The following is a 26507-nucleotide window of genomic DNA, read 5'->3' on the forward strand; positions in this document are numbered from 1 at the left end:
AGACTCAGGCATTAGATCAACTACTGAAGGAGACTTTTTCTGTGCAGTAGAAATAGCACAGGCTTTCAGTAAATAGGCAGGTGTGCAAGTCCCGTTCTGTTTAATGCAAGTTGCAAGGCCGATTCTTCATGCAGTTTGTCAGGCCAATACTTCTCTTTTGTCAGTGCTGGAATTCGTGTTTGGTATGAGGACAGTGTTGCGCTCATCTATAACACAACTAAAACCCCAACCTTGCAAAACAAAGTGCTTAACTCCTACTGCCCTCTGTCTCTGCAGGTGCTTCACTATAAATACAATGAGGACTTGAGGAACTTAAAATTTTCTGCCCGATAGCCAATGTTATATTTTCAAATGTTCATGCTGCATAGTTTTCAATTTAGGGGCTAGATAAAAGTGTAATACCAGTACGGCTTTAGAAAAGCTACAGTGTTTGGAGCTTGACCTTGAAACTTTCACCTGATTTCTGACCATCATTGGTGGCTTTGTTTGCTCAATGTTTACCTCTGAGAAATGTATGCTATTGATTTAAATGTTTAATATATTGACTGCCTTTTTTTTGTATATTTGTTATCATAAAGGTTTGGTTTAAATGCTAACAATTGTGGTCTATTTTCAGACTTGAAATACTTACGGTTCTGTATTTGGAAGGCAAAGTTATTAATGAATATAGCAATTTGGTATTTTATTCCTATTTTATACAGCTGCCCCCATAGGTTATTATCAGATGGCAATGAATATTGCTGAACAGCAGGTGGAACTCCTTTGAGCGTGTTTATGAGCCATCTCTGTTCAATAAAAATTCCATTGTTTTCTAGCCTAGGAAATGGCTGCTGTGAGTGTTTTTGTTGTTTCTTCTCCTCTTCAGATGTTTCTCAATGTATTCCAGACAGCAGCAGGACTGGTCTTCTCCCAGGAACCGTCTCCCAGAAACCACATATGTTTGGGTTTTCACATCTGGAAGTCCTGGTGCTGTTTCTCCCTTGCACTACTGTCAGTATGCTTACTGTGCATGAGTAGAAGTGATATGGAGTCAGTTCCTAAAAACCTTTCTCCAAACATCGATCTGCCCTGATCTGCCAAAATATGGGCACATAAAACCTGGGAATGGAGCTCCTTGGTGCTTAAAATTAAGCATTTGCAGATGCATCATGGCCAGACTGTTTGGAGGCATGAAGATCCAAAAGTCTGGAAGCTTTCTTCATTACACTTCACTGCAAGTGCATACAAATAAGGTTGCAAATGGATATCTCAAAGAAAGCTCAGACATAAATAGAGGGACCTGATTAAATTTGGCATGAGTGTAAAAATAAGGTTTTTAAAAATATTTTTCTTTACCATTTTTTCATTTTTACTTTTTACATTAATTTACAATGTTTTCTGTCTTATATGTTTTAGTGGATTTACAGTCAAGTTCTTTCTTCATAATGTACCAGATTATTAAGAAATATGTTGGTTCAGGAGGCAAAAGATGGTAACATTCTTTCACATCCTACATGTTATGAGAGTGAGACACCACTCTCACCAGACTGGGTGACTGCCCGTATCTGGATTCTGGCTCTGTCAGGTGCCTTAGGGCTCTGCAACCTCGGCTGTCCAGGAGCAGAGTTTGAGAAGCAGCTCATAGGGAACTCTAGAGTTGTCAAAATTTTGTAAGAGGTGTATCCCTTGCCTGCCTCCCCAGTGTCTGGAAAAAACCAAAGCAAGCTCCACATGTAGCAATGTAGAATGATTTGTCTCCTTTCACAACCACCGATACGGAGACAATTTACAACCATTGTTTTGGGGCATCTGAGTTAATTCTCCACTGAGAAAATATTGAAGTTCAGCTATAATTAAAACCATTCTTCTGGGTTCTCTGTGAACTCATCCATGGTTTTGCTACATTCAGTTCACATTTGTGTTTTTGAGGTTTTGTGGACAGACATGTAGAGACTGAAGGCTGTGGCACATGTTCACTGGGCTAATTAAGGTTTAGGACAGTCTTGCCCCCTGCTGTGTTTTCTCCATAGGACAGAAATGGACAGCAATGTCTAAACCACCCCTGCTACATACTAGAGCTCACCTAGAGAAGCCTCAGGTTTTGTCCTGAGGCTAAAGCACTGTCAGAAGGGCTTGATGTAGATCTGGTGCTGGAATGAGTAGTAGAGATGTGTTCCATAAAAAAGATCATTGTGTATCTCAGTTTGACTACCTAGAATTAACATATAATATTTTTTCCTAAATCTACATAGTGGCTTATACAGACTTATTTGTAGGTGTGTAACAGTATCAGGTGAGTTTTCTATGTTGACAGAGCTTTATATTTTAATGAACATGCGTCTTTCAAGGAAAATGTTGTTCCAGAGTAGGCATGTGGGCTGGCTATCTTTAAGCTTTGCTATGAAGATGTAAGGCTGCAAAGTAAAGGATGTTTGAGAACCTGGGAACATATCCTTGCAGGCCGGGAGGCTGCCAGACCCAGCACAACCCTACAGCCTGGTTACCTTCCTAGAGCTTATCAGCCCCTCTGCTCTACAGGCCAGTAGCTTGTGTAAGTGGTGGTCTCCTCCTGGAATAACAAATATTTGAAGCAAACCAGTACTGAGCAATACACTCAGACATGGAGGAAATAAAGATGTGCTACCATTGACACAAATACTGGCCCTAATATCCCCTGTTGCTCTCATGGTGCTGGAGAGGTGTCCTGGTGTTCTGAGGTGTCCATCTGCCCTCAGAGGCACAATGTAGCCTTGCTTCATGAGCCACTTCTCCCACTGCTCACCCAAGTGTAGGCTGACACTGTGGACCTCTGGTTGGCAAAGCCTGGAGCTGGAGACTGTAGTAATACCTGGTGAATGCACACAGACCCCACTTCCCACCTGATGTGAGAACAAGGTTATGGGGCACTGCCACTTCTTTTGTGGGGGCTTGTCCCATACTTATATGTTTACAGACTTTACTAGTAAATCCTCAAGCATTTTATATCATTCTATGCTCCTTTTCAACTGCTTTAATTTTCTCTTTGTAAGATGGCCAAGAATGGCTTGCTAGATGCTTGACTGTGTTCCACCTTCGTGTGTATTTTGGTTCTTCCTCTCCCACATATCTCTTTTCCTTTCAACTCTGTACTCCTGATCTGGTAGACCAAAGCATTTAAAGTTATTTTTCCCTATTGGCTGTATGTAGCAAATGTGGATATTCTCCATATCCAGCCATCTTTTCTCCAGCTTACTTAGAGGATGCTGATGATGTTTCTTTATGTTTGTTCCCACACTATCTGACAGCAATCAGTCCAGGGATGATGGAATCCTCACTCTCAAGCTCTTAGCACACTTTCTGGGGAAGCAACTGCTCCAAAAGCACACCTCTCTGCACTGGTAATACAGTTACTGTGTCCCAATAAGGTTTTAATGTTTTTCACATGTATCTGGTTCACATTGAGATCACACTTACTACAAGACACAGCTAAAAGATAAGTGACAGACCTAGTTTATTCCATATTAAGCAAAGAGCACCGAAAAAAATAAGTAAGATCTGTGAGAATAAGACTTAATGCAAGGATGTTTTATTTTTCAAAGTGAGGAGGTTTGTGCTCTCATGGAGAACTCCTTAAGGAGATCATGGATGAAAGAAAACCAAAGCAGCCTTGTTTTAACTACCTGAAAACGTAACTTTCTGCCTAGCTATCAGTTCGAGAGTTCTTCCCTCCAGGCTATGCTTCTGTGTGCAAACAGGGTATCTCATCTCCCTTGACGAGATGCTGCCCTACTGAGATCTGATAGTTCTTTGGATTCCTCCCACTATTCATGCTCTGTGTTTCACTGAAACACACAGGGAATGCAAATAGAAAATCAAAAGGTAACCTTGAGGACTTAGATTGCTGCCATTGGTGTTTGAAAGTCACTCTTAAGTACTCCTTTCTTTCCTAAGTTAGAGGATTTCTTGATTATATGACTTTACTTTTAGCTGTTTAGCATCTCTGGGACTGCAGCACTGGTATTTTACAGCTCATTTGAGAAAACAAAAAAAAAATTAGAGTGTGTAGTGTAGAGTGCTAGTAGTGTATTGGTCACTTTCCCCTTTTCTCGTCTGAAGAGGTCAGCTGAACCACAGCCATAAACTTACAGCATAACTTCTCTCAAAACACCTAAAAATCCCTTTGTTTTCTTGTTTACAGCCTGTATGATTTGCAGTATGAATCTTTTCAGGCCTTGTAGTACCTTCCAGCTGTCATGCTAGAAATGTTTACGATGTGTGTGACAGCTCTGTGATTCAAGGTCTATCATGGTCCCTTGCAGAGCCTTGGGAGCTCTTCAAGTTTTCCATTACTTATTGGAGAGGCTGCTGGAACCAGCTGCTTCAACATCACTCCTGTATCAACCAGATCTCTTCTGTCTTTCATACTGACTTAATGTGAAGAGGAATACTCTGGGTACATGTCCCCTAAAAACGAAACTGGACCTTCCCTTTGGAGGAACTACTGACTTTTCCCGCTGATCCCCTTTTATTTACCTGGTAAATCCACTCCAGAACAAAAGTTTGCTCTGCTTGGCTGGGAAAATTAATCCAGCTGAACCTTTCTGCATGTTTATGACAACACCCTGAACAAGATGGTACAGGCACATACTTCCTGCTGATGAGAATTATCCAGCACTTTCATCCTCAGGTGAAAAGCAGAACATCAGGATGGGTCAAATACAGATCCAGAAACAGGGACAAGTTTTAGTGCTTTTCACTTCAGACTGGCAGAAGTTTCTGACAGCAGAATCAATGACTAAATTGAAATAATGAAAATCACTACTGTCAAGTCTTGCCTTTGCAGATACTCATTGGGATAAAAAGAAACTCTGCTCTCCTCATCAGAGCATAAGAGACGAGTCTAAGAGATTCAGGCACTCCTGTGTCTGATCTCTGATCTGAGTCCGGGGAGCGGAAATGAATCTTTTAAATTTTAGAAGATATTCTTTGGAAGGGCCCAGGACCAGTCCAGAACAGGCTGTGTCATGAAAATGTCTCATGACAATTCTTCTGGTTGAAGACCTTTAATTTCCACAGGATCTGAGCTTGGTCTTTACACCCTTCCCGGGACAGCCATTTGAGTCCTTGTCTCCTGTTGCAGATAAATTTCTTCATGGCCATTTCTTCGACCTAGCAGAGATACAGAGAGACTTCTGTCAGCTATACAGCCTCATTCCTGATTAAGACCACTCTCTGGGCTCGTCCCAAAATTCCTCCAATGACTGTGTCAGACTTCCATCCAAATTAAGAAATGAACATTTGCTTTATTTGATAATCTTCACACCTCCATGGCTGAGTAATTTTTGGACACTAAATACAAAGAAGGCCATTTTCTATTGGTGTGTTTTGACCTACAGGTGTGAGTGGGCTGGACTGCACTAGATCTCAGTTACTGTCTCAGGTGTCTGCAGGGAGCTGCCTGCTCTGGCACCACTCTTTCAACTGCATCTCTGTGATTGTCGAGGCACCATGGAACACTAATTTATTTAATAGGATGGTCTGTCTTTTAAGAAGACCCTGAGACCCAGCTGCACATCCCCAGCAAGTGTAAGATGGAGAGAAGTATTGGAATCACCCAGCGTTTATGGACTGGGTCTCAGAAGAAAAATCATTGCTACTAACTGCAGTTCTCTAAGCTATAATATCCATCGTGCACAATTGCTGCCTATTTTCCTTCCTTCCTCCTTTCCCAAGTCTTTTTTTCTGCTCACCACAGTACACTGCTATTTTGTGATTATGTGCACAGTGGGAGGGAAGGTAGAGCATGTGTGCCCCCTCTGGGTATTGCTTCAGCAAAAACAAGTCTGGCTCAGCTGTTGGTTCTGCAAACCCCCACACTGTAAATGTATATATCTGAGAAAAAAAACCAAACCACCAAATCAAAACATATGCAGAAACTACAGCCACTGGGAAGTAACCTTGCTTTCCTTCACTTGGCTGCAAAGCACTCCCCTCTGCCTGTCCTTTGAGAATAGCATCTGCTTTCAGAAAAATTCCCTCAGAATCCGGAGAAAGACTGACGGTCAAACTGTAGCCAATTCATGCATGGGAGGACAAGGAGTATTTCTTGAACACTGTAAGAGAAGGAGACCAGCAAAGCAAACAGTAACAGCTCAGTAAAAAAGCAAACAGACAAAAATGCAAGATCAATAATTACCTATATCCCAGGTAGGATTAGGGTGGTCATGGCTCGGGGAGGAGCTGGAAAGATGCAACCCTTGCCTTGGTATGTTTATGCTAATAAAAAATGGTACATATGGGTGAAAAGAACAGGGTAGTGAAGAGGTAGTAATATTTTGACAGATGTTTATTTCTCATGCCAGAACCACAGAAGGATTAGGGTAAAAATAATCAAAATGCTACAGTGGTGTCGTCTGGTGACATGTGGATGAAATGAAGTGGCCCTGGTATCTGCCAACCTGAAGTTTGGTTGCCAAGTCCTTGAGTTTACCACGGGAAACCTTCTGTGCCCTAACCCACTTCCCACCCGTGCGCTTCGCAGTTCCCTCCTGAATTAGGATTTCAGTGATGGAAACAGCAGCGATTCCCTCATGTTAGTAAGAGTACTTTCCTGAACAATCCAGCTGCCGTTTTATGCATTTCCTCTGATTCAATAGGTTATCTGGCACAGGGCACTGACTTTGGGAGGGCCAAAAGCAGCTGCTGCCGTGCCCATGCCAGTCCCTCCCTGCCCCCTGTGCCTCCCTGCTGCTCTTGGCTCCGTGCTCTGGTTTCTTTTCCTTGGACAAAACATAGAGATCAGTAGCAAAAAGGCTTTTCTAAACGGGATATTTCTAATGGGGTATTTCAGTGGGAGCGAACACTGAGCGGGGCAGGCCTGTCCTAGCGAGGGAGGGAGGGAAACCGCGACCCAGCGTGGGAAGCGGAGGGCTTGAAGTTGGGACTCAGGTCAACTTTTCCGACAGGACTGATGCTGTGAGTCTGTCAAAATCCTGGGAACGGGGCTGTGTCCCCACGGGCTGCCCCGGCCCTACCCAGCGGAGCCGAGGGTTGACGGCAGAAGCCCCGCCCCTTCTGCAGACCACGCCTCTTCCGTAGGCCCCGCTCCACATGCTCCGCTCCTCCGTTTTAGCCACGCCCTCCCCGGGCAACCCCCGTCGCTTTATGATGACGTCACACCGCTGTCTCCGCCCCCGGTCGTTCCTCGCCGTTGCGGGCGGCCCCTCCTGGCCCGTGACGTCACAGCCGCGCGCCGCGTGGGGCGCAGGCGGTGCCGGTGCCGCCATGAGCTGCCCCGTGCCCTGCGCCACGTGGGTGCGGCGCGGCGTGGCCAAGGAGACCCCCGACAAGGTGCGGCCGGGGCCGGGGCTGGGGCTGGGGCTGAGGCTGAGGCTGAGGCTGGGGCTGGGGCAGGGCCGGGCCGGGCCGGGCCGGGCCGGGCCGAGGGGCCCCTGCCCGCCGCCGCCCTCACCTTTGTCTGTGTCCGCCCCGCAGGTGCAGCTCAGCGAGGAGGAGCTGAAGGGTCTGATCGAGGAGGCCCAGGACAGGCTGGGGTGAGCCGCGGTTCGAGCGCCCCGGGCCGGAGCTGGGGAGGGGAGAGGGCGGCGGGCGGGGCCCGGGGGACTCTGGAGGGCGGCTCGGGAGGCAGCCAGCACGAAATCCCTGTGGAGCCCCCGTGCCACGGGAGCCTGGCGGCCCGGGAGGGGCGGCCAACGCGGGCTGGAGTTCCATAGAGTTTAGCTCGGTTGGTTGAAGCACGGTGCGACTAATGCCAAAGGTGTGGGCTCGATATCCTTATAGGCCACGCACTTAAGAGCTGGACTCGAGGATCCCTGTGGGCCCGTCCAGCTCTGTGAGCGTCCCCTGCAGTCGCTGTGAACGTGACAGCGTGGGCTGTTCCCGGGTGGTCCCTCGGCCATCAGCTGTGCCGTCGGGCTCGCTGAGCTTTTCGGGTTCTGTCTGAGCCCACCCGCCGGCCCCTGGGCCTCCCTGGAGCTGCCATTCCCGCCTGGAATGAGCAATAAGTTGGGTTGTAACTATGGGTGCCTTGGAGATGTGGCAAACCGAGGTGGAAGTCCCAAGCTGGCTGTAAAAAAGTGATGCCAAGGGTGTGATGTGACCATCTAAGCAAGTCTGGAGGCCACAGTGGGGCACAGAATGATTTGGTGTTTAGGCTGTGGCAAAAGAGGCAAAACTTCACTCAGGGGATGTTTATGGTTCACAGATGAAAACAGAGACATCACAACTCTCCCCTCAGCACTGAAAGTTCTTAAGTAGTTGTGTTAAGTTTTGTCACTCTGCTTTCAAGAAAAAGGCATTTATGAAAACAATATCAGAGGTGATGTATTTACAAAACAGTCTATGGAAGATGGGAAAGAAATGGCTCTTTTGTCTAGAAGAAGATTGAGGTATTATTCCATTTTCTGGCCTTTTTCTGTTAATTTAGGTTTCTTACTCAGTGTCAGCTCTGTAGGGTGTGTGGTTGTACCACGATGTGTGTGATTAAACAGATGCAAGAGGAAGCAGTAAAAGCTTTTAGAGTTGGGCACATATTATCCATTTCTGTTGGATGAGTCAGTGACTTTATGGCTGAACGTTGCATCCTCCCCAAACGTGTTTTGTTCTGATCTTGTTTTCTAATTGTTCCAAAACCATCCTAAACATTTGGAAGAGTCTCACTTTGTGTTAGTTTCTTGACTGATAATGTTTATTGTTTTTGTTATCTGTGGTGTTACTTGTTTGCCCTTTTTGAGTGGTTTCCTTTCTCTTGCAATTTCAAAAGTATGGCAGGATTTGAAGTGCTGTTTGTTAAGCATTCTGCAAAACATCCAAATGGAAATTTAACAACCGTCTAAAACAACCAAAGGTTTTATGATCTATTTATAATTGCTGGTACTTGGCAAAATTTGTTACAACATCTCACTTTTTTTCCCCTGTGCAAAGATCACAAATCAAACTCAGATTTAGAGTTTCTAATTATCTTGTTACTTCTCTCTAGTTATCTTGTTAATGTGAAGTGTTCAATTTACTGAAAAAATGAGAAAAATAGTTTTCTGAGATGTAATTTAGAGATCATATCCAAGAACTGCCTTGGCTCATTGTTGCCTGGGAATTTTGCATGTGGCAGAACAGAAATAACAGTGTATCCAGCAGGGATGAGTTTCTATGGAGCACACTCCATGGAGACACCTCGGATGTCTGTTATGTTCTCAGCCATTGTTTAATGTACATTTCCTTCTGCTGAATTCCTTGCACACAGAATTGTTGCCACAGAGCTTCCAGGTTTCCTAGATTTTGCACAGTTTACCCCATAAGAAGTAATCCACAAATGTCCCTACCTAATGGATTTTATGTTGGTTTTTTAGTTCTGTATGGCAAGTGTGAGGAAATGAGGCCTTAAAAATCTTGAAGAAACGTTCAGAGTCCTCACACATGCCAGGGCCTGGGAGTGGGGAAAAAAAGGAAGGAATGAATTGGACACACGTGAATGCACAGAAGTGAGAGAAATGTGTACAAGAAATGGATTTAGACACAGTTTAGCTTGTTGAGCAAAATTCATGCCACATTTTGTAATAACTTCTGAGGAAGAACTTTCTCTGAAAGCCTGAGAATAATGGTGCCTTGTATTTTGGGAAAAGCTCAGGAAGGAGTGAGTGGATTTCCAAGTATTTGGCATGAAGTCTTGAAGCCCTTGTGAACAGCTGGGGCTGCGTGCTGAAATCTTGACAGCAGTCCCCTAAGCAGTTACCTGGAAATGTTGTACACGTCTGTCACAGTTTCTCAGGGATGTGTGTCTTCCCCCAGGGATGGTGCTGGTGGCAGTGCTGAAGGCCAGACAGCAGGTGACACGAATGTGGCCGTTTCTGGCAGTGCTCAACATTCCCATAGCAATGAAGACCCATCTGATCACGAACTGGATGAGTATGATTTGGAAAACTATGATAAAGAGGAATACACAGGTACGAAAAATTTATGCATCAGATATGCAGTGTAAATGAAGAACATTTCCACTTCTTGTTGTACCTAAGACCTCAGTATTCTAAAACTACACAGTGTTAAGTTTCAGATGCTGGAAATCCACTTTTTTAATAATGTCCTTGTCCCAGCTTCAGAAGTAATTCAATGAGGGAAACAACTCTGTGTCCCCATCCCTGACAATAGAACCAAGATGATATTGGAAAGATTGTCACTCCTTTTGCTGTAGTGCTGGAGCAGAACAGCAGAAACCCCTGAAAGCACTGGGCAATTTACCTTACCAAGGTACTTGCATTTGGAACTCGGAAGTTCATTTAGCCCGCTCCTGATATTTTGCAATATAGGTATTAGAGATATTGGTACAGGAGTTTCTAACTTCAACTGTCACTGACGTGTAAAAAGTGTTTTGAAATTCCCATCTAGGTGATTTACAGCTTGGAGACTCTTTGGCTGCTCTGGCAGTATATGGGAATAATGATAGTGATCCTTACATCACTCTAAAAACCACTGTAAGTACTGAAAAACATCTAATATCTTGAACAGCATAAACTTGAAATCAGTTAACTTTTCCACACTGCCTTGGGGTCTGTAAGTGCTTGCAGTCCTTTTTCACAGGTGTGCCAGATTTTTGATCAGACTGAACATTTCGCTTTCAAGGTTGTTTGTGCAGTCCCTTCTTTGTGTGCCTTTTGCATTTAAGTAGGGGGTTCAGTGAACTGGCTTGTTATTTAAACCACACCCTTCTGTTTGGTTTTTTGCCTGTCTAGTGGGACACAGAAAATGCTTAAGAAATAACAAATCTGAGGGTACTAATAGCCCATATTAGAGAACTTACAAGAATTGCAAGACTCTTGCACCTTCTGCCAGTTTGTGTTAGAAACCAGGCTGAGGTGGACTTGGGCTGTGTCAAATTAGGGATTTAGCATGAGAAAATAAGCATAGATGCACAGTGTGCTGTGTTGTTGACTCCTTCTGCCTGTATTAGTTGGTTTTCACCTATCAGATGAGGAACATCTTTGCAGGAGCTGGGTTTGTAGGAGCACTGCTCTGGGTGAAGATGTCACTGGCTGCAGCCTAACACAAGTTGTGTCAAGAGTGCTGTCCTGTTATGCAGGCTGTTTGCCTTTTTCTGGTGGACAGGGATGCAGCCAGCAAGACACAAGGTAATCCTTGTGCTCTATTACCAGTGGTATTGCCTTGGCTAGAATATTGGGCTATGGAGAGATTCCAGAGAATATCCCCCAGTTTGGTTCAGAAAGCTGGACTGCAGTTTGTGTTTGACTTAATTTACATGGAAGGATTACAGAAATCTGAACTAAGGTGAGGTTGTGTGAGAAGAGACAATCCAGAGAGCAGCCAGGAGAGACTGTGGTCATCTGGGGCAGGGTGATGAAAGTAGGTGAATTTTTGTCAACTCTTCTAAGCATAAAGATTCTGAGATTTTTCTGGGTGCTGTCCTTGCTACGGTATTTTGGATTCTTTACAAAGCCAGTAAGATTGAAAGAAAAGATTAGCTGCAGTCTTCTGCCATGATGTCTAATTTTTGTGTTAAGGTACTGTCAAACGTGTGATCTCAGACAAGGAGTTGTTATGGTGACTTCACATACTGTCACAGAGCTCAAGGAGGAAGGCACACACCTTGTCCTTAAAACGAGTTCACTTGCTCTGCACTTCAGGGCACTGTCGGTTTTCTCTGTGTCCCACTGATGATTTTTCTCGCTCCTGTGTATCAGTGGAAGAGAGAAATGCTTTAAAAGTGATTTTTATAGTTGAAGGGGTATTCACACAGGGATTCAGAGAGAATATGATCTGCATTTATTCTGTGTAAGAATAGCTAGCTTTCTTCCAGATACACAGTAAGTGAACACCTTTTTCTCAGGCCTTTCTTCCTGTGCTCCTTCTTTGTTTTGTGTTGTCTTTTGGTATTTACTACTAGTACTGTTGAAGACTAAATATTGTGTACCATTAAGTTAATTAATTCCTGAAGTTGCAGGACTTTGATAGAGTTCAAATATTGAAATATGCTTGAAGTGAAAAAAAAAGAAATTGAAAGCTTGCAATGAGAAGTCCAAAAAGTCTTGTAAGTGGTGTATATTTGAAGGATGGTGCTCTGTGTGACATTGTTGGCTTTTGTACAGTTCTTAGTTTTTCAGTAGCAAAAATTCCTTCCATTCCTCAGTAACTGAAAATTAGATGAGAGGTTACATCTGTTCTGGTACAGTTGAATGCCCAGCAGAGCTGTAGGGAGTACTTTTTTGGAAAATATTTTCCAGAAAGTATACAGTGCTTTGGTGCTTTTGGAATTGTTTCCTGGATGTGAGGAGCAATAACAGTACCCTTATTGGGTAAAATGCTGTTATGCTATAGAAATAGTCAAGGCACAGGAACATGAGGGAAATAAGCCTTGTTTTTGGGCTCCTGGTGATGCTTTTCATCAGAGGGCTGCATCATGATAGCCTTGAAATATGGCTTCATATTTGATAATTATCCACCTTTACAAATCCACTAGGTCCACGTAAAAAGTTCTTTATTTAATGACTATTCAGTCTCCCAGTGATCAGGTCTGGTTCCTGCCTTTCTCTGTTTATCACCATAGGATGGTTTTAGGTGGGTGGGTGTTGGGGTGTTCGATTTTGAGTGTTTTCAGTTATGGTTTAAAATTACTAACTGATTCAACCTTTTGAACATATGTAGTTTTGTGCATTTATATGCATTGCTTAACATCCCTTGTCCTCTGTTTTGCTGTTCAGGATCAATATGAACAGGAGGACTTTTTGATTAAGCCCAGTGACAATCTTGTCCTCTGTGGCAGAGTTGATAAAGACTGCTGTAGTTTGGAGGTCCATGGTAAGTAAAATAGGATTTGTTCCTTCCAGTGAACTTAGTGAATATGTTTTGCCTAACCCCTGCCATATGGCTCTGTCACAGAGGGTGTGGGTTGCTTTTTGTGAGGTTTTTTCTCCCCATCTGCACTGTGTTTTGTCCTTTAGCCACTTTGAAGGACTAGAATATTTCATGAGCAGTTATTGTTATTTAGAGGATCGCTTGTCTCTTTCAGGCTGTATAGCATTCATTTCCTTTCCTTATTTAATTTCTTATGACACTTACAAAATAATGTGGCATTTTTATTCTCTGAGCATACAATCTTTCTTCCAGTCTTACTTTCCATATCCTGCAAGCATCCCCTAGTGGTTTGTTATTTTCTTTGGGTTTTTTCTTCAGCTTTCTCCTTGCGTCTTTAAATGGGCTTTCCACTGCTAGGAACAGAAGAATCAGCACCTTTATCAGCATAGTTTTAGGAAAGATGATCCTTAATATGACCTGAATGCCACCTGTGTGCTAGCAATAAATTTAATTTTACTGTGTAAGAGATTTTCTGTTCCAGCAGAGGAGTCCTACTGAGTGTGCTGAAATGACCACCTTTTCTTACCATGGTTCTTTGTGGGAATGTTCCTGCAAGCAAAGGATTTCGTTTTAAGCAAGCAGCGTGACCAAAATGCTTGACAGCATCTCTTCAGATACCAGCATCTGACTCTTTCTGTATCTGGAGGTGTTTACAAATTTTATGAACTGTGTTATTTTCCCCAGTATAAACTTAGAATAACAATAGCAAAGGCTTCTGCTGTTTCTAACATTGGACAACCCTGTCTTAGTTAACTACTAAGACAACTTAGTTAACTGAAGACTTTAGGTAGTACCTGAACATCTGTCATGTGCACTTAAAAACGGCACAGTGATTTTGTGTGTGTGATGATAACATATTATTAGAATAATTAATGAGTTTTCTCTGCTATCCAGTTAATAAGTTATTTCATTATGAGAAAAATAGCTGGCTACAGGGAATGCTGGTTTTAGTATACGGTTGTTTTATCAAAACTCTTCCTGTATCTCAGTTATAACCTACTGAAGGCAACTTATTCTGACTTCTTCAGCTTCCTCTAATTTGAAAACTGTTTGTCTTTTACCTTAATTTCTCCTTAAATTTCATCTAGAATGTGTTTTGAAGTTTTTTGTGTTTTTTTTTAAATGCTAATTCTGTACAATGAATGTCTAAACCTTCATTAATGTGTCCTGATGTAGAAAGTGATGAATATGGAGCAGCTATTTTGAAGTGACCTTACAAATAAAGTAGTATGGTATGCTAGGAATAAAGCATTGCGCCTTTGCTGAACTTGTCACTTCTTTAGCTGAAATACACAGGTGAATGTTTGTTTTCTGTAATTTTGTGAAGTCTGACACTCAGAGGGTCTGGTCTCTGCAATGAAACTCTGAACACACTGCAAATTTACACTTGAGTTCTCCTTGACAATTTAGTCTTTGCTACCTCTGCCATTTGCAGAAGTGAACTGTTTATAGTTGTTTGCTTTTCCTCCTCATCAATGTCTTGTATAACTTTTAATTATTTTTCAGTATATAATCATGAAGAGGACTCATTTTATGTACATCACGATATTATCTTGCCTGCTTACCCTCTAAGTCTGGAGTGGTTGAATTTTGATCCTAGTCCAGATGAATCAACAGGTAAATTACGAAGAATACTGTAAAGTCCAGTTAAATAATTTTCACTTGAAAAGTATGTAACTGTAATGTTGTCACTAATTTCTTCCAGCAGTACAAACAGAAATAAACCCAAGATGTTAAGAAGGATAAACTGAATATCAGGTGTTTTAGTTTGCTGAAATAGTCATCTTACTGTTGCTTCTGTAACAAGTCATTTGACTAAAACACTGGGTTTATTACAATTATTGTAAGTTACTGTCAATTAGCAGCGCAGAGCAAGCTCTTCTCCAATCTGCTTTGTTTTCTGTTTGCAAATGAAAGGTTGCTTTTGTTTAAATTCATTATGTCCAATGCAGTTGATTAATGGTAAACCACAGCAACATTTATATATATTTATGTATTTAGAAACCTTTTCCTATGTTTTATAGATACTTTTTCACTAGGATATGGTTTTGTTTTGGGTTGTGTTTTCCTTTAAATCAAGCAAAACGTGGAACTTTATACAGCTTCTTTGAACAGTTACTTGTACTGAGCAGAAGGAGAGCAAGTAAATTTTTTTTTCTGGCAACTTCTTCTGTCAGCTGGTATTTTTAAATTGCTCCTTGTCAGTTACAAACATCAAATATGTTCAAATAGAAGATTGTGGCAAATAAGTGTAAGTTTTACTTAACCAAATAAATAAGCAAGAGCTGGATTGCAAATATGATGTTTCATAACTCCAAACAAATGTGGTTGCATTTGGGTTTCTGCTTGTAGGAAATTACGTTGCAGTGGGTAACATGACCCCAGTTATTGACATTTGGGACCTTGATGTAGTAGAATCCTTAGAACCAGTCTTTTCTCTTGGAGGCAAAAAAAAGAAGAAAAAGAAAGGAAAGAAAGTAAGTATTGCAAAATGATTTGTCTGGTTGGATGGAGGAAACTTAGAGCTTTTTGTACAATATTTGAAATGCTAATTTTTCTCTGAGTAATGAAAGCCTGGCATTAGGAGCTGAAGAGCAATGGGGTGGCTTAGGGTTGATTTCCAGTTGCTGTCCCAGTAAACTTTGAAACTCAGCCGTTTCAAATTAGAATTTCTAGGAGCCGGCACTTACAAGGACCTAAAGCTCAGTTAACTGGGAGAAGAGAGAGGGAACTGCCAGGAATGTTTAGAAACCAGCTGAAGAAGTTGCACATTAGCTGGAAACAATGAGATTTCTTTTACTCGCCTGAAGGGAGTAAGTAACCAGTTGTGTAAGCCCAGCAGCTGAGAATGGAGCAATCTGAGATCTGGGGTGGGAGGTAAAGTGCAGGCAGTGCAGAGGCAGTTCTGCCAAAAGCTGTTCTGCTGCAAGTGAGAGTAATTTAATATGAAATTGTCTGTGAAAACATTAAGGAATTCATGCTAATGTGGAGTAATGCTTGATCTGCATTGAAGCTGTAATTTTCAAGTCTGTTCATGTTGTATGTGCGTACACAGAGTTTATCTTCAGAAGGGACTGTGGAAGGACATACTGATGCTGTGCTTGATCTTTCATGGAATAAACAAAGCAGGTAAAAGAACACTTGAATAACAATAGATGTTACAAATTTGCATTCTTAATTAGGCATACGGTTTTCACTCAAAATTCAAAAACTTGAAATGACTACTGAAATGAATCCATTGTTAAAAATGCAACCTCCTTCTTTTTTTTTTAACTGGAGCTCTTGATCTATTTTTTTTAAATACTTAGTTATTTCTGCAGATCACTTTTTATTTGCAGGTTGTCCAGATAAAGGCAGGGCAAAGGTGGGTCTGAGTCATTTGATAAATCGTCTACATTTCACATGTACAAACTGGAGAAGCAGGAAGGGCTGCCCTGAGCTGTGCTGAGCTGCCAGTGACCTGAAGTCCCATTTCAACAGATACAAGTATATTTATAGAAGAAAGTCCTTGCAATTCTATCTTTTTTTTTCCTCTGGCTTTTGCCCCAGAGCTGTGAACAGAGAGAAGAGAGTGTAAAAGCGGTAGTAGCACAGTTACAGAAATGAAATGCCTCTAGCCTTTGGGTTATGCTGGGCAGAGGGAACTCCCTCTTGCCTGAATGAACTAGCAGTGAAGTGCTGCTATTGAACCAACACAAAGCTGGGCCATCTTGGGGTAGAGGTCAAGGACAATGTGCTGACTGAAATAAAAATGCTGCTGGTTTTTTATCACTTAGGTGGTTGTTGACAGTTCATCTCTCAGAGGATCCTCAGCATGGGTCTTGAAACTGCTCCAGATACAGGCTGATTTTTAAAAAAATTTAATTTTTTAAATTTTTCTTTTCCTGCTGTCAGAAATGCCTTTGCCTCTGAAGATAAGCATAGTCAGCTCTGCATACTCTGATGAGCAGGTGTAAGCCTGCACTTGGAATGCTTTCTTATCTAGATACTAAAGACCACCACAGGGACCTCAGTAAATGTACATAAATTGCACTCTTAATTTACAGTGTGGTGTCTATTGTTGTTAAACTATACACATGTAAACAGAGTGTGGTAGTGATCAGTGCTACAAAAGAGTAGTTTCCATGTACCTAGAAATGGTTGTCTGGTGATAATACACAGGCAAGTATATTATGGCTTTGATAGCGAAGTGTCTGAAAAGCACAGTTGTGTAACGTGCTGAGTTACGAATTCATTGATGTTGGTACATCTTTCAGGAAATAAAACCAGCCCTGAAGTGGGAAACTTATGTACAAAACAAGGAGCTCCTTGGAGCAGCTTATTTTTAAAATGTTTTATTGTTTCTTTCTTATAAGCAAGGCATGTTGTGACAGCTCTACAAATAACTTTCTGCCTGTGGGTCACAATGGTGTTACTCTAAAATGTTCTTACAGCCTTCACTATGCATTTTCTTAACTTTCCCTTGTAACATTGCTTGGGAAAACAGTATTTCCAGGAGAATATTAACTCTTTCAGTGAGAAACACTTGGTTAATATAAAAAGGGAAGGGAGAAGCAGTTTCAATCAGACATGACATGTTGAGGTATTAGATGTGATTTTAAAAGTACTGAAACAATGGTAGGAATTGTACTGTGTATTTGAGCAGCCTTTGGGAATGTTTTGATTTTTTTTTCTGATTTTAACTTTTAAACTGTGTTTATTGCTCTTAACACAATTAGTCAAATTTAAGTTAAAGTGTGGGGTCTGCAAACTGAAATTTTAGAGAGTATTTTCAGTGGTTATATAAATAGTGAGATATTAGGAAAATACTTCTAAAAGAGGTTTGTCTGGCTCTTGGCTGTATGCTTATGCAAATAGAACTAAGTTGCATAGGTAATGTTTAAAAATACTGTTTAATTCAAAGGAAAGTGCCTGAAAGCCTTTTTTAGTTTGGTTTTTTTTTGAGAACTCAAGTAAATGATATTTTAAGTGATGTCAGGGGGAAATACAAGCAGAAGGTGTCAATGTTGTTGTTTTAAGTGCTCTACTAATATAATAGAATACAGTCTATTTGTAGCCTTTACTTGTAACTTAGAATTGCCTTCAGGGAGTTAACCCTCAGGCCTGAGAGACATAGTCTATAGACCAGAGTGCACTTGTTCTCAGAATTGGGCTCTGTATGTATTTTGGATTATTTGTTTTTGTAGAGACTTTTAAAACTGAATTTTTTATCCATTGTCAGGAATGTTTTAGCAAGTGCATCTGCTGACAATACTGTGATTTTGTGGGATATGTCTGTGGGTAAGCCTGCAGCCAGCCTGACACTACATACAGACAAGGTATGTAATAATTGCTGTTTCTTCCACTGTAAAATATAGAGAAAAAAATAACCAGTTTTTCATTAGCTGCTTGGTATTGAATCCTTAGAACAACAATCCTGTAATTTTCTAAAAACTGTGCAGAATTGTTTAAAGTTTTTAGTACTTGCTCTTGCAAATAACACTGCATTTGCTTTGTAAAATATAATTTAACTTATCCTTTAGAAAGTTAACAAAGATTTACAGCAGTTTCTAAAATGCCTTTTGGGTGAAAGCCTAATGGTGGAGAATCTAATAATGCCAGTATAAGCTACAAAAATAGATGTCTGAGCAGAGGTCAAACTGTAACTCTCTCTTAAGGGAACAATGAGTGTCAGTTACAGTTTGTTCTAGGTGAAAAAGGTTTAAAATAAATGATACTAAAATACCATAGTGACGGGTACTCCAGAAATGAATTAATCTCATAGTAATTAATATGTGAAACTAGATATTAATAGCTGTAACCTTATTTTGCTTGTAGCAAAGTCACTGCCCTTGACAAACTCATGATTTTCATTTTTTTGTTAACTTTGGCTTTTTTTTCCCCAAACTGAAAGCAGACATTATTTACCTCCCCAGCTTTTTTTTTTTTTCCTAAATATCTAGGGCAGAAAGGGGGCATGGAGTTCTGTTCAGTTAAATTATAGTGGAAAATACCTTGTTTCCAGCAGGTGGGGGTGTTTGAAGTAACGTGCATCTCTTGCACAATTTTAGGAGCAGAGAATCAACAAGCTCAGTAGAAGTTTTTTTGGGGGAAATATGCTGGTGTGGGGGAGGGATGGTTGTGCTTTGTTCCAAGAAAGTTCCTGTGTATGTGTCTTATATAAAATCTTCCACTATCCAGGTGCAGACATTGCAATTTCATCCGTTTGAAACTCAGACTCTTATTTCTGGATCGTTCGATAAGTATGTCAGGGTAATGTTTTCAAATGTTGCATGTATGGGGGGTATTAGTATTCAGTTCAGCCCATTAGGTTGTCTTCTGTTTTCTTTCTCATTTTTTTACAGCTGTGCCAATTTGAGTAAGGCAGTTACTTTTTTCCAGCAAGCTAGCCAGGTTTGTATGTGGCCAAAATGTAGTTTTTCTTACGTCTTTTTCAGAGGTAGCCAAATGCTTTAACCATCTGGACTGACGTTTTCTGTGCCAGGGGTCTGTCCGCTCCAAACTGAATTTATTTCTTAATTTGGCCTTACGGTATTTTCTGCATTGGAAATACGTCACTTTTTATTCCTGTGAAAACTTGCCCAGTTTTTGCTAACCTGTAAAGCCAAGGTGAGGTCATGAGGGACTTCAAAATCTCAGTCTGCTCCCTGCAGCCTCCATAGCCATAGTGTAACGGGCTGTCTCCTGTGATTGCAGCCTGGCTATGCTCAGAAAAGGTTTGTGTCTGCACACTTGGACAAGCTCTGTAACTGCTGGTTCTTACAAACCCTGCCAGCCACAAAACTTCCTCTCTGTTCTCTCAGGGAGGAACTTTTTAGTTATGTTTTATAACCATGGTTTTCTTATGTTGATTTTTTTATTCTGCTTTTAAGATTTTGTCCTTGTGTTAAAATATTTATAGACTTGTCAATCTCTAGCCAAGCCTTTCTGTTCACTGGCTTCTATTATACTTTTGCTACATCTGCTTAAGTGAAAGTCTCAGAGAAAACCCTTTTGCTGCAGTTAAGAAGCTGCTTCTATTTCCTCCCCCTTGTCCTCCTTTAATAAAAGGAAGCATAAAGTCCAAACACTGAGACCAACTAGTCAATCCCTCTTTTGGCATCCCTTTGATACCATGGGCCCCTATGAACCAGTAGACGGCCTTCATGGATTTGTTCTGCAAAGGACTGCCCTGCCAGGACAACTGGCTATTCAGTGAATATTGGCAGATGTCTTCACAGCCTGAAAATCAGACTGTTAAAAAACTGTTGTGTACAATGCCTGGTACAAGAGCTGGGAAACCTACATTCTATTTCTTTGGCCTTAATTATAGGACAGAGTGGAAGTGGGTTACACTGTGGATGTTGATTTCAGTGAGATGTCACTCTAGAGTGACATGACCACTCCTCCCTTGCATTTGCACCCAGGGGGACAGATCCTGCAGCCACTGGGCTGAGCTCATGCCTGTAAAGAATCACAGAGGACCCACTAACTTCCAGCCACTCTTTTTTCTTTTTGGAGTAATGTATCTCTTAACTACGTGTAAAGACTGATTTTATTTTTTAATTTTTTTTTAAAGCGTATTTGAAAATGTATGAATATGTATCACAAAATTATTTCCTAATTAGTGCATCATTACTTGACTTTACTGAAGTCTGTTCACAATTAAGTGGTATATTTGCATAGTTATGGTCTCCGGTATGATAAGTATCTTATGTATTGAGTAAATTCAAGCTCTGTTTGCCTATTTTCAATAGAACGGCTGTTCATAACCAAGATGAAACTTTGAAGCATATAGAAAAGCTTGTGCTTATCTGTGAGATTTTAATCTGTTATTGAATTGGAAGACTAAGTAGTGAAGTTGTCTCCATTTTAATTTTTTAATTATGATTTACATGGAGCTTCTATAGATGCCAGTGGTAAAGCAAACTATGCCATAAAGTGTTCTGCCCTGATTTTTTTTTTATTTACTGTCCCTTTTCCCCATAGATCCGCAGTGCTGTATGATTGCAGAAACCCACAAGATAACCATCGATTGTGGAGGTTTAGTGGTCAGGTTGAGAGAGTAATTTGGAATCATTTTTCACCTTGTCATTTCTTAGTGAGTACATGCTCTTCTCTTCTTGAGCTGTTTTAACCTCTGTTTTTGTTTTTCGTAATGTTTCTGAATCACAATGGAGCTAATGGACAGTTGGATGGTTTGTGCTGCTTATTATAAAAATGCAGTCTGTTTTTAGGTAGTTTTTCAACAAGTATATCTTGACCAGCTAATTATTTGGTATCTTCATTGTGACAGTAGAAAAGCTATTGGTGCTGGTGCTTTTTCTCTCCAGAGGTACTATCTTTGTCATGTTGTTACAGTGTTCAGTGGCCGGGATATATTTTTCTTTGCATAGTTGCTGTTGCGTTCCATGTAATGAGGTAATTGGCTGATTAGAACTAAGATCCTTAATATTAATTCAGTGTTTCAAGTTAGCGCTAGAGGGCACTGTCCTTCTGCCTGGTGTGGAACGATCCACTTGTTTAGGTTGGAAAAGACCTCTGAGATAACCCTTAACCCAGCTCTGCCAAGTCCATATCTCTTAAGTGCCTCATCCACATGGCTTTTAAACACCTCCAGGGATGGGGATTCCACCACTTACCTGTGGACAGGCTGTGCCAGTGCTTGACAACCCTTTCAGCAGGTTTTTCCTAATATCCAATCTAAACCTCCCCCTGTGCAACTTCAGGCTACTTTCTGTTATCCTATTGCTTGTTACCTGGGAGAAGAGACCAACCCCCACCTAGAGTACAGAATAAAAATACTTCGTTTTTGTCAAGACTTTTATTATAAAACTTTTCAGCATAATTTGAAAACAAATCTTTTTTATTATCTTGGTGGCTGTCTAGTTCTCTGTTGCTTTGTGTATACAGCCAGCACAAGTGGTTGCTCAGTTCTGCTGGTTTTGTGATGTAGATTTCGCAGTATGAGCACACTTAGCTTTGCACATGACTATTATGTAGCCACCAGATGGCTCCAAAAACTTTGAACTGACAGTGAAGAGACTAAAGGCTTTGTATTTCATAATAAGGGCCAAGCTTAGCAGGGCAACTGTCTTCAAAATACACTTAAAATCTACATATGATTAGAACTTCCATACAGATCAGTACGGCATAGTTTAGGTACACAGAATAGCTTGGGCACTAGCTGGATGGAGTCTGACTCTGGGGGTGCAGGCCTGGGACCAGTGTAGTATGTCCTACAGAGTAGTGTGTGCCTCAGATCACAGTGATTTAGAGGGTGGGTATGATTTCATGGGAAGTTTTTTATCAAATGAATGATTACAACTGCTTTTTAAATGTTGTGGTTTCCTTAGGCAAGCACAGAGGATGGTTTTGTGTACTGCCTCGATGCTCGTTCTGATAAGCCCCTGTTTACCCTGAAAGCTCATGACCAAGAGGTGTCGGGTAAGTTGCCTGTGCCCTGTTTGTCCCCAGTGGCAAGGCACATCTGGGAGATGCCTTTAACGTGTAGGAATGAGGTGGTAGTGTTTCCTTGTTAACAAATATGTTGTGCATACTAATGATGGTGAGTGTCACAAGAAACAAATCTCTGCTGAGAAGTCTTTGTAAGCAAAGTATTTTAACAACAGTGAACTTTTCTCAGTGAATGTCATGAATAAGAATGTAAAAACAGACACACTTCTTGTGTTTTTGTTTTTTTTTTGGTGAGGAAGTACAAAACCTATGGAATCTGGTCTAGGATTATGAACTGTAATGTTTACCTTCTCTGTTATTATTTTATACTGACATTCACTCTGAGGATGATTCAGGTATGGTACAAGGGAAGGTTTTCACACTGCCTCCTTTAGGTGTCTGTAATTGGATCAGTGTAGGAGCTTCCAAAAAGCAAACTGAAGTGCCTGATCAGGTGTCTAAAATGAGATCATGGGAAGATGCCCCATCATCTTGGACAGCAAACAAGATGATCTTTGGCAAATGAATGAAGAAGGCTACCTGGGGAAACAGATCATGTGAAGAAAGAATTAGACCAAGCATGTCTTTGCACTGTTACTGCTTTTGGATTGAGAGACAAAATAGGCCTACATGAGTCTCTGCTCTCACTACAGGGAGCAGTGGCAGCATGGAACTTTGGTTAACGTTTTGCTCCTTTGTGCTGGAACAGTTTAGTGTGAGGAGAATATTGAGGTTGTTCTCATGAATTCACTTCAAAATGTCTCCTCATCTCTGTGAAATAGGTGGTTCTCACACTGCAGCACTCTTTGTCTTCCAGGGTTACAACTAAGCAGTCAGATCAAAGGGTGCCTTGTGACATCATCTGCTGACAAATATGTGAAAATTTGGGATATCCTGGGAGACAGACCAAGTTTAATCCATTCTAGGGATATGAAAATGGTATAGCAATATTTTTTTCTTGATTCCAATAATTTTTATATATAAACTATGTCTGCTTATTCTTTCTTTGTCTAGTTTGAATCTTGTTTTACCTAACATCTTTTTGGGGAATAATAATATCTCTGTATTCTGGGTAAATCATTCTCATTACAGTGCAGTATCCAACATGGAATTGTCAGACTGCTTCAAAGCCTCTCAGACCTGAATTCCAGATAAAATGTTCTGAGTAGCACTATAGGTGCTCCAGCCTGCATCTGCCTCATTCAAGACAAAGATGTGATTTACTGTTTATAATTAGCAGCTCTTGACTTTGGTTTTGTGTATTTATAAAATAAGTTTCAGGAAATTTAATGAGATTACATTTGTTACAACTTGCTTGGTGAAAGTATTTTCAGATGTCAAATTCATTTTAGGATAATCTTTTTTTAACAATCCTCTTCTTTTTTCCACCCTCCCAGGGTGTTCTCTTTTGTGCAGCTTGCTGCCCTGACTTCCCATTTGTTTTTGCCTTTGGAGGCGAGAGAGAAGGGCTGCGTGTTTGGGATATAAGCAAGATTTCTGCAGGTAATGTTCTCATTTCTTTGAATCTTGAGGCTTTCACCTTGCCTGCAGGCTGTTTTTGTATTCAGTAATGTATTGTGGCTCTGAGAGAAACTGTAGGTTAGTATTTTTACATACCCCAAGACTCCATGTGTGTTTGCATTTTCAGCTTCAAAAAGCGTAGGTTTTTTTCTAAACTGAAGAAGTGTTATACCCAATTTTTTCTTATAGCTGAAGAGTAACACCTGATTTCTTATCATACCTATGTTTTGGTTTTATTCTTAATATTCCTGGTATAATCAGGTATCACATTTTTGAGTACTTGTGGGAATAAGTGAGGACTGATTTTGATCAATTGTAGTTACATGTAACTAAATGGCATGAATTTTTGGAGAAGGCTTTTAAGAGCTTGGTGGAAACCACAGAGACTAAAACCAGAAATAATTATTTAAACTTAAAGTTGTGCTCTTCAAGCCTCATCCATTTCATAGTACTTGGGTACAGGAATTATGCAGAGGGAAACCTCTAGATGCTGTGGGGGAGCAATAACAGGAGTGTAATTAAAGTGTCATATGCAGGGGGTTGTTCTGACATGTAACCTTCATCTGCCTACTCGGGGCAAGGGGAAAAGCTTTGAAACAGCACCAGGTTAGGATTTCCATTCCATGCCATGGTGCTCATCATGCTGTACCTGCTGTACTCCTCTTGTCTCCAGGAGACTAACATGTAAGCAATCCTCTGTCTGTGTTGCAGTGAATGAAGTTTTTGGAAACAGAGAGAGACTCGTTCTGGCTAGTGCCAGCTCAGCTTGCAGCTCTACAGCCGGCAGGAGCAGCAACGATGCAGAGACAGCAATGGAATCATGATGGACCAAACATCAAAAAATTGGAGTAGTTTATGGGACTACAACTAAATATGTATTCTACAAATCCCTGTTTGGTGAGAGTTCATGGAAATGGCTCCGGTGTCTTGCACTCTGCAGGCTCCTTCATCTCAGACAAAGAAACATGGTGTGTGGTTAAGCCCTTAAGTTCCTGCCTCTTTTACCAGCTTTGAAAGATTAAATGACTTTCGACCTTCTACTTTCTAAAGACCTAAGGAAAAATACTTCACACAAGAGTTGTGTAAGAAATAAAGAAAAGCTGAATTAAATACAAGTGTAAATAGATAATTTATCCTTGAGGCTGGGTTTACAGATTTTTGATACAGATTTTAAAAGATCTTCCATGTAAATTTTAAATCTTAGGAGTAGTTCTCAGGCAATAAATTGGAGTCCCCACGTAGCCTAATCTTGAAATGTCCTTCTCACACCCAGATCACCAATTTCAAACCAGAAATATCCCAGCTCTATCCCATCAAGACTGGAGGTTGCTTTTCCCCGCTTCCACAGCACCTGAAGCCTATTGATGTTGCACATAGTATTGGGTTTTTCTTCAAGCTCCAACTGTAATATACTTAAAAGAGAATTTGAACTGAAAGGACTGCTGCTCGAAGAGGATGAGAGGCTGTCAGGACACAAATTGAGGGCTGGGATCTCAGCAGGTCGCTGTCTCTGGTAAAAGCTGTCTGTGTTACACACCCCTGTTCTTCACTCCGCCCAGGCATTTCTGCCCGACACCTGAAGGCACAGGAACATTTTGAGTATCAGCACTTTGTATAGAGCATCGGGAACCTAATCAAGGAATGTGACTCCAGCAATTTCCTTGCATTTAAAATGGAACACCTGAGTGCCTTACAACAGGCCAAATGATACTTTGCCCTCCCTGTGAAGTGCTTCCCACACTGAAGGTGTCTGTGCTCCTGCTGCACAACGCCCTGGGTACTAAAACCACAGGGATCAAAACAGCTGTACTGACACAGTTCATAGCAGACAAACTTCCCACTGCTTCCCACCCCAATGCACTGTAACTCGTTCTGGTGAGGTAAAGCAGGTAAATGGTACCACTAAAAACAGCAGATGGGGAAAAGGCAGGGCTAGAGCTTTCCTTCATATATCCCTTGAGGGTAAGTGGCTGCTTCTAAATCCACTGCAGCTGTTTCTAATCTAATGACAGGTGTTCAGCATGGCTCTGCAGGGAGCAAGAATACTCTGGAGGTGCTGGGATTCCTGTCTCCATCAAGCAGTAGTGAAAGACTACAAATTACCAACAGTTTTTGTAAAGCTTAAGAAGGTGATGATAGTGCCAGAACCACTTCTGTTCAAGTGCTGTCCAGGGAAAAGCTTCAAGTTTTTCAAAGCTTTAATTTGAAATAAATGCTTTATGTTAAGCTGTTTGAGGGTAGTGATTTCTCTTACCTGTAGCACTAAGTAGCACTGTAGCACTAGAAGTTGCTTTTTGTTTTAGGAAGACATTGCATTACTAGAAGCAACACATCTTTCCCTTTATTTAACAAATGTATCTCTCGAGCTTTTTAGTCACCTATGGATCTGAGGGCAAGCTTTTTCAGGAAACAGAGTGGACAGGGAGAGGTACAGCTGAGCTTGGGCCATTTACAGCAAGATGCAGAACCTCTTCTTTCACAAGGGAACCTCCAATTACCCTGTCAGAGAACAGAGCGCAGTTGACTCTTCTTTTGCAGCATAGCCAGAGTGACACAGCAAATCTACAATTCTTTAGCTGCATCTGTTCACGGAGGTGCTCCTACCCCTACCCTGTCCCAGGAAAGCCTGGGAGAGGCAGATGATTAAAAAATGGTGTTATTTCTCTTAGCATCATTATAGAAATACAAACATGTTTTTTCAGAATATGTCAATA

General features: G+C 41.2%; 1 protein-coding gene across 1 annotated transcript; it reads left to right on the plus strand.

Annotated features, from left to right (window-relative positions):
• The first annotated feature begins 7204 nt into the window (after positions 1-7204).
• PWP1 (PWP1 homolog, endonuclein) lies at positions 7205-26431 on the plus strand. The gene is made up of 15 exons (XM_071551660.1): positions 7205-7308; positions 7453-7511; positions 9763-9917; positions 10357-10442; positions 12684-12780; positions 14344-14454; positions 15190-15314; positions 15893-15966; positions 18059-18155; positions 19018-19079; positions 20806-20917; positions 22173-22263; positions 23090-23211; positions 23670-23775; positions 24505-26431. Exons 1-15 carry the CDS (start codon positions 7243-7245, stop codon positions 24615-24617), a joined length of 1476 nt encoding a protein of 491 aa, XP_071407761.1. The 5' UTR covers positions 7205-7242; the 3' UTR covers positions 24618-26431.
• The last annotated feature ends 76 nt before the right edge of the window (positions 26432-26507 follow it).

This window comes from Pithys albifrons, chromosome 3, assembly GCF_047495875.1.
Source record: "Pithys albifrons albifrons isolate INPA30051 chromosome 3, PitAlb_v1, whole genome shotgun sequence".
NCBI lineage: Eukaryota > Metazoa > Chordata > Aves > Passeriformes > Thamnophilidae > Pithys > Pithys albifrons.